Source organism: Pseudozyma flocculosa (genome assembly GCF_000417875.1).
Source record: "Pseudozyma flocculosa PF-1 unplaced genomic scaffold scaffold00005, whole genome shotgun sequence".
NCBI classification, from domain to species: Eukaryota; Fungi; Basidiomycota; class Ustilaginomycetes; order Ustilaginales; family Ustilaginaceae; genus Pseudozyma; species Pseudozyma flocculosa.
The window spans coordinates 855436-862636 of NW_006920873.1; the positions used below are offsets into that span (position 1 = coordinate 855436).

The 7201-nt window shown below is 68.8% G+C and overlaps 3 protein-coding genes across 3 annotated transcripts in view; 2 read left to right on the forward strand and 1 right to left on the reverse strand.

Annotated features, from left to right (window-relative positions):
• The window catches only part of PFL1_02097 (uncharacterized protein), a gene marked incomplete at both ends in the record, with an annotated part of 6858 nt that extends 6053 nt beyond the window's left edge, over positions 1-805 (forward strand). Inside the window, one exon of the mRNA XM_007879608.1 lies at positions 26-805. Coding sequence (XP_007877799.1) covers positions 26-805 — 780 coding nt within the window. The remainder of the gene's footprint in view (positions 1-25) is intronic.
• A 1941-nt stretch (positions 806-2746) lies between these two features.
• Positions 2747-4618, forward strand: PFL1_02098 (uncharacterized protein; the record flags this gene model as incomplete). Its single annotated transcript, XM_007879609.1, has 1 exon — positions 2747-4618. One exon carries the CDS (start codon positions 2747-2749, stop codon positions 4616-4618), a length of 1872 nt encoding a protein of 623 aa, XP_007877800.1.
• A 327-nt stretch (positions 4619-4945) lies between these two features.
• PFL1_02099 (uncharacterized protein) overlaps positions 4946-7201 on the reverse strand; it is a gene marked incomplete at both ends in the record, with an annotated part of 4152 nt that continues 1896 nt past the window's right edge. Inside the window, 2 exons of the mRNA XM_007879610.1 lie at positions 4946-5186; positions 5314-7117. Of these exons, the coding sequence (XP_007877801.1) occupies positions 4946-5186; positions 5314-7117 (2045 nt within the window). The remainder of the gene's footprint in view (positions 5187-5313; positions 7118-7201) is intronic.

The window sequence follows — 7201 nt, forward strand, 5'->3', positions numbered from 1 at the left end:
CAAGCGCACCGTCGACGTGTGGCAGGGCGCCATCTTCAAGGTCGGCGACGACTGCCGGCAGGACGTGCTGGCGCTCCAGGTGATTGCCATGTTCAAGAACATCTACACGACCGTCGGCATCGACCTCTACCTCAACCCCTACCGCGTCACGGCGACGGGTCCCGGCTGCGGCGTCATCGACGTGGTGCCCAACGCCACGTCGCGCGACGAAATGGGCCGCGCCAAGATCAACAACCTCCTCGCCTTCTTCCTCGGCCGCTACGGCAACCCGGACAGCGTGGCCTTCCAGCGCGCGCGCATCAACTTTATCCAGAGCATGGCCGCCTACTCGGTCGTGTGCCACATTCTCCAGATCCGCGACCGCCACAACGGCAACATGATGATCGACGGCGACGGCCACCTGGTCCACATCGACTTCGGCTTCCTCTTCGACATCGGGCCGGGAGGCATGCGCTTCGAGCCGTACTCGTTTAAGCTGAGCCACGAGATGATCGACGTCATGGGCGGTCCGGGCAGCCAGGGGTTCAAGATGTTTGAGGAGCTCGTCGTCAAGGCCTTCCTGGCGGCGCGCCCCTACTGCAACGAGATTGTCGACGTGTGCCGCCTGATGCTGGGCACCGAGCTGCCCAGCTTCAAGGGCATGCCCACCATCGACCGGCTGCGCGACCGCTTCAAGCCGCACCTCTCGGACCGCGAGGCCGCCGCCCACGCCCAGTGGCTTGTCAAGGACGCCTACGGCAACATGCGCGGCGTCCTCTACGACAAGCTCCAGGAGGTCACCAACGACATTCCCTTTGCCCGCTGATCGGGTCGTGCCGTCTTCGCACCACCCACCACCCACGTCGCTCCTTTGTCCCGCCTTTTGTGTCTACTGTGCTGTACTGTGCCTAGCCGGTCTGCACCGCCCGTCCATCCGTCTTGCCGCCACGATCTTTTGGTTCTGCTCCTCAGCCTGCCTGCTTTCCCTGCGCGGCCCGTCTCTCGGACGCCGCCTCGTCGTCTGGGGACCGCATGTGCCTCTACCTGTCCGTCTGCCAGCATAGCCAGCCCAAGCCACGCTCGAGCCCGCTGACGCCCGCTTCTGCCCCGGAACGACCGCCAGCCAGGTTCTGCGTCGATCGGATCAGCCGACCGGATCATGCCCTTGCCCTAACCCTAACCCTCCTGGCGATTCTCCAAGCTTATCGTCACGGACGCGATTTCTAGCCTGGCCCGCTGGGGTCGCTGCCGAACCAAGCGTGTCGGATCAGGACCGAGACCCGGACCATCCGAGACGCATCCACCCTCTTCCGAAGGTGGGTCGTCAAATCGACGACGGCGATGAGGCCAGAACGTGCTGAGGCCCTGCCTGGCCTTGGCCTGCCTTGGACGATGACACCCGGCGGCTCCGCGTTCGAAGATGACGGCCGGCTTCGCAGGCCGGAACGAGCGTCCGGGCGGGCGTCCGGGCGGCCCTTGATGGAACCTCGTCGGAGAACTCTCCCGCCCCACGACGCCGCGCCGCCATCCGGACGTTCGCTGCTGGCCCTTTTGCCCGCCCGCCTGCCTGCAGCCTGGCCTTCCATGCAGAGCCCGCCGCCGACTTGGCGAGGCGAGGGAATTCTCAAGTTCCTGCCTTCGACTTAAACGAGGGCCGCTCCCCCCGAAGTCCAGCAAGAGCCCAATTCAACCGTTAGCGCGCTGCGGGTCGACGCCGGCGGCGGGTTTGTATTCGAACCCTGCATGGCCAGGCAGGCTTGGTCCCCCCCCCTTTTTTCGAGCGTGGTTTGCATACATGGCCGAGGACGCCGCCGAGCCGAGGGCCGCCGCCGCCCACCTTGCTTGCCTCTGGCCTCGGGGGCGGGAAGGCTCCTGCCTGCTTGGCTCTTGGCACCGCCCGGCCTGGCCTGGGCTTCGATGGTGGAAGGCAAGCGTCGCTGCTCCCCATCACCACCTGGCTACCGGTACCCATCACCATCACCACCACCCTCTCTTTCACCACCGTCACCTCGTTCCATCACCCCACCGTCGTGCTGCGGAGACCTCACTAGACTCTCGCCGGGGCCACTCTCCACCTCGCTCGCTACCTTGGCCCGGCCTTCCTTCGTTATCCGCGCCGCCCTCCTCACCGCTCGCGATTGCGCCGAGTAGCGCCTTGCTCGTCTCTCAGCACTTCCGCGTTGGCGCGTCCTCTCGGCCCTTCCAGCACCACCGTTATCACCGCTAGCTGGCGTTTCGGCCCTCCCACTCGTCTCGCCGAGCCAACACAGCCACCGTCATCGGGTCCCTTCCGACGCTCGACACCCGACACCCTCGCTGCACTGCAGTCGCGCCCGTCTGCCCTGGCCCAGACCGCCCGGCTCGGCCAGCTTCGCGTCTCGAGGCTATAAAGACGTCGGTCCTCTCGTGACCTTTGCCCTCCTTCCCCCGACCGTATCCGGATCGACCCTTCTGCCCTTCGCTGCTGCGCCCTTCGCTGCCCTCCTTGCCCGCCACTCACCGCTCCTCCCCGCCCTGTGGTGAGCCGGGTGTGGTGAGAAGCCCCCGCCCTCCGCCAGCCTCGCACGCTTTGGGGGCACCGCTCCCCCGCCCTGTTGTGAGCCGTGTGTGGTGAGAAGCCCCCGCCCTCCGCCAGCCTCGCACGCTTTGGGGGCACCGCTCCTCTGTCGAACACTGCTCCGTATCCTCTTGCCCTTCTCGCCGAACCCTCGACACTGCTCGCCGCTGCTCCCTCTCAGTCACCCCCCTCTTCTCCTGCCTGCCCGTCATGGCCGCCTCTCCGTCGAGCAGCAACCTGTACGTTCTGGACCAGCCGCAAGTGCTGACGTCCTACAGCATCGTCCCCACCGCCACCGCCGGCAACGCTGGGGTCCAGAACGGCAGTGCGACCCCGACAGTCGTCGCCTACTCGCCCGTCGTCGCCTCGTCCTATGCCATGCCGGTGGTCACGCCAGACTTTGCCTCCTCGCCCTCGCCTTCTGCGACCGTGACGACCGCCGACGTCAATGCCTACTCGAACTCGCACCTCTCGAGCCAGAGCGACCAGACCTCGTATCTTCGCGGGGACACGACCACCAGCGGCGCCTCGCTCATCTGGACCTCGACCTTGCTGGGCTCGCGCGACTTTGACCAGATGATCAAGCCGGACCCGGGCGCATGGCAGCTCGAGTTCCTCCCGCCCAACTTCCCCTTCCGCCCGCTCGACCGCTTCTACAACACCACGGCCGAAAACACGCTGCTCGAGTTTATCTTCTTCGGCCACCGCGTCAGCGTCCTCGACCTCAAGGGCCCGAACCGTGGCAAGTACAAGATCTACCTCGACGGCAACGTGACCGTCGTCGACGCCTACTCTGCCGAGTCGCAGCCAGACGCCTATACCCAGGGCCGCGTCAACTCGACCCTGCCGCCGCCCATCTGGACCAGCGGCAACCTCACGTCGGACCTGCACTCGCTCGGCATCGAGACCGTACACGACGACCGCCAGCCGGCGCCGCAGCTGCACTTCTACGGCGCCTTGATCAACCCCGACAACTACAACGACACCCAGTCCTTTTCCACCGTCGACCCCAATACGGGCAACACTGGCGGCAACGGCGCGCACTCGGCAGGGAGATGGCGCAAGGTCCTCATCGTCGCCTTGCCTGTCCTCTTGTGCGTCTGCCTCATCGGTGGCTGGCTGTGGTGGCGTCGCAGGGCACAGCGGCGCAGGCGGCGCCAAGGCCGCACCACGCAGTTCTCGTACGCCCACAGCAACCGCAGCATGGATTCGTACACGAGCTACTCGGCCCCGCAGATTGTCGGCGGCGCGCCGCACATGGCGGGCGGGCCCGAAATGGTGTCGTACACGCGCGACATTGTCAGCTTCGCCCGCGAGCACCACGCCCAGTCGCAGCGCGCCGCCTCGCTTCGGCGCGAAGGCGGCGGCGGCGGCGGTGGCGGCTCGGGCGACCTCTCCCCGACGACGTCGACGCTGTCGTCAGACGAGCGCAACAGCGACATGCCCTACGGCACCTACACCACCGCGACGTCGGCGGCGCCCCTCCTGTCGCGTTCGGCCTCGCAGCGTTCCGCGACGGCGGCCGCGCTACCGCGCCGCAGCCCCTCGCTCCGGTCGCTCGGCCATCAGCCATCGGCGTCGGCCTCGCTGCGGCACAGGCACACGCATTCGAGCCTCAAGGGCCGCCTCGGCTCGTCCTCGACGCCCCACTACCGGCCTCACCACGACGGCGCCTCGTCGCCGCTCCTCTACTCGCGCGACGGCAGCGCACACGGCGACGAGGACCCCTTTGCCGACCCGTCCGACGCGGCCACCATGTTTGGCTCGACGGCGACGGCAACGACAGCGCAGCTGCCACCGCCGCCGCCGACAATCACCATCCGCGCGCCGATGCCCCGCCCGCCAGGCCAGGTGCGCACGCGCACGACGGAGCCCACCATGTCGGAGCTGGTGCAGTCGGCCGTGGCGAGCGAGCAGCAGGCCCTGCTCCACGCCTCGAACCAGGCCGTGCCCAGCCGCGTCGTCGTCCAGGAGCAGGACGCCGGCAGCATCCACATCGACAGCGACGACGAGTGGGACGCCGACCCGGGCACCGTGCTGCCCCCGCCCTACGAGCCGCGCGGCATGGGCCGCGACTATTGAGCCCCGCGCCCCTCGATGCTCTGCTACTCTCCTGCATCTCGCTCCGTCTCCAGGACCATCTGTCCCTCCCTCCATCCCCCTTCCCGGCTCTCGTGTATTTGTACCGGCGTCGACGGTCCGTCATCGCCCTGGCTGCTTTGTATTCTCCCCGTAGATAGTCGGGCCGGCCGGCCAGCTCGATGGCTAGCCACGCAGGCGGGCAGGCCACGTCGGCGGCAGGCTGGCAGGCAGTAGGAAGCGCGGGGGAGGCGAGCGAGCCTTGGCTCCCACCGCGCCCCTCGCTCAGCCGCCTCGCTGCCGTCCCCTTGGCCTGCTCGGCCTGCTGCCTCACCTCTTGGCCCTGGCCCTGCCGCCCGGTTTCCGGCTGGCCTCGGCTTGCCCTTCTGCCCTTTCCCTGCTCTTGACGACGTCATCCAATCGGACACCTTGGAACGGTCGCGCCGCGTGCTGCCGGCCTCGCGGCTTGTGCCCGTCGGCTCGGCCCTTGCCCTTGCCCTTGCCTGTGCCCGCGGCCTCGGCCTCGGCCTCGCTTGCAGGCTCCTTGCCGTCGCCGATGCGCCGTCCGACCCTGGCCAAGCGGCGGCGGCCGTCGCGCGAGTCGCCTGCTGCGTGGCCGGCCTCGCCACCGTCGTCGTCGTCGTCGTCGAGGGACTCGTCGCCGAGCCCGAAGCGGAAGCGCCAAAAAGGCCATCGACTCGTGCGCCTTGCGCTGCTCGTCGCGCTGCTGCTCGCGCAGCGCCGCGACCGAGGCGGGCAGCAGCGGCGACGTGGGCCCGAGCGCGTCGTAGCCGCGCGCGGCCAGCGCCCACCGCCACGAGCGCTTGGCCAGGACGGGCGCGATGGTCTCGTCAAAGTCGCGCCGCGCCAGCAGCGGCGCTGGCAGCTTTTCGCCAAAGGCCGACGTCGCCTGGACGCGGGACGAGTTGCGCCTCATTGCCGATGCCGATGCCGATGCCGCTGTGGCGGGGGTCGTCGCCGGCGAGGCTGGCGGTGGCATGCGCGACGCGAGCGTCGACGTGTGGCTATGGGAGCGCGCAGGGCCTGCGGCAGCCGCGCCCGTCGCCGGAGCCGTAGGGGTGGCCGGAGCGGCGGCGACTGACGCTGGCGGTGCGGTCGAGGCTGGCGATCGCGAAGCGGAGGGCGATGACGCCGAAAAGCCGAGCGGCTGTGCGGGCCTCGCGACGAAGCCGGGCCTAGCCGGAGTCGAGAAGGGGGGGCTTCCACCGGTGCGAGACAGCTGCTCTTCCTCGGCCATGGTTTCGGCGAGAGCAGCCTCGAGCATCGCCTTGGCCTCTTCCTCGGTCAGCGCCGTGCCCATGACAATCTCGGCCGGAGGCTCGTCATCCTCTTCGTCGTCCTCTTCCGGCATCATCTGAGATGCTCCTGCTACGTCGCGTCTGACCGGGGCCGCCGCCGCCGTCGCTCCAGCCAACGGGGTGGAGCTCGAGGCGCTGCGTTTACCCAGAACCAACTTGACCCGTAGCGGCTTCCGCTCGCTCGCTCGCAGCTCCGACAGAGTGGGACCCACCTTGGCCCATCCGGTCGGGAGGGCCGTAGGCGCGCCGGGGCGTTTGGGCGAGCCGGCGTGGTGCTTGGAGCGCGAACGCAGCGAGCTGAGCGGGGCCCCCTGGCCCGAAAGCCCCCACTGATGCTCCTTGACCTCTCGAGGCGGGATGCCGGCCTCGGACGGTAGCGAGCCAGAGGCGGGCGACGGGCTAGCCGGGAGGTGGGTCGACGCCGTTGCCGATGCCGATGGCGCCGAAGAGTCACGCCTGGAGCGGTCCATGGACCGACGCTTTGATGCGGCCATCGCGGAGGTCGGTGCCGACGAGGAGCCGGCCGGCCACTTGCTCTTGGTGCCACGGGTGCTCGTACTTCCGGTAGCGCCCTCGCCGAGGGCCTTCTTGGGCGCAAAGCGGCCGCCCATGGTCCGCGCGTGAATGTTGGCAAAGACGTGCTCCGGACGCACCTCCTTGGGGGCACCTGACGGCGTCGATGGCGATTCGGGCGCGGTGGGCGACGCGCCTGCGCCGCTCCGAGAGACGCGCAGGTTGACGACCGACGTGCGGCGCGGTGAGTGCTCTTCGTCCGATGCCGGCGAAGCGTCGAGCTGAGGGCGCTTGAGGCGGATCCGCATGCTCCGGCCCGAGGCGCCCTTGGCCTCGGCCGAAGCAGCAGGGTCGCCGGAAGAATGGCGCCGAATGGCAGAGGCGCGGCTGCCGCTAGCGCTCGTGCCTGCGAGCTTCCGCGTCTGATCGGGCGTCGATGGCACGGGTGAGCCGCCTTTGGCAAGGCCGCCGGATCGATGGTACGCCTTGCCGCTGCCGCTGGCATTTCGACCGTGGCGCGCTGGCGTGCTGGCGTCGCTGTCCTCTTGGCCGCTCGCCTCGTCGAGTGCGGCTTTGCGCTTGCGATCCGCGTTGCTGCGCGACGAGGGAAGCAGCAGATCGTACCGCGACAGTGTCTCGCGAGCCTCGTCGAGCAGCTCTTTGCGCAGCGCTTCGAGGCGCGCCTCGGTCGAGCCCTCGGTGTTCCAGATTCCTCTGCTGCTCAAGGCCAGACCCCTGCTGCCCGTGCCAGCGT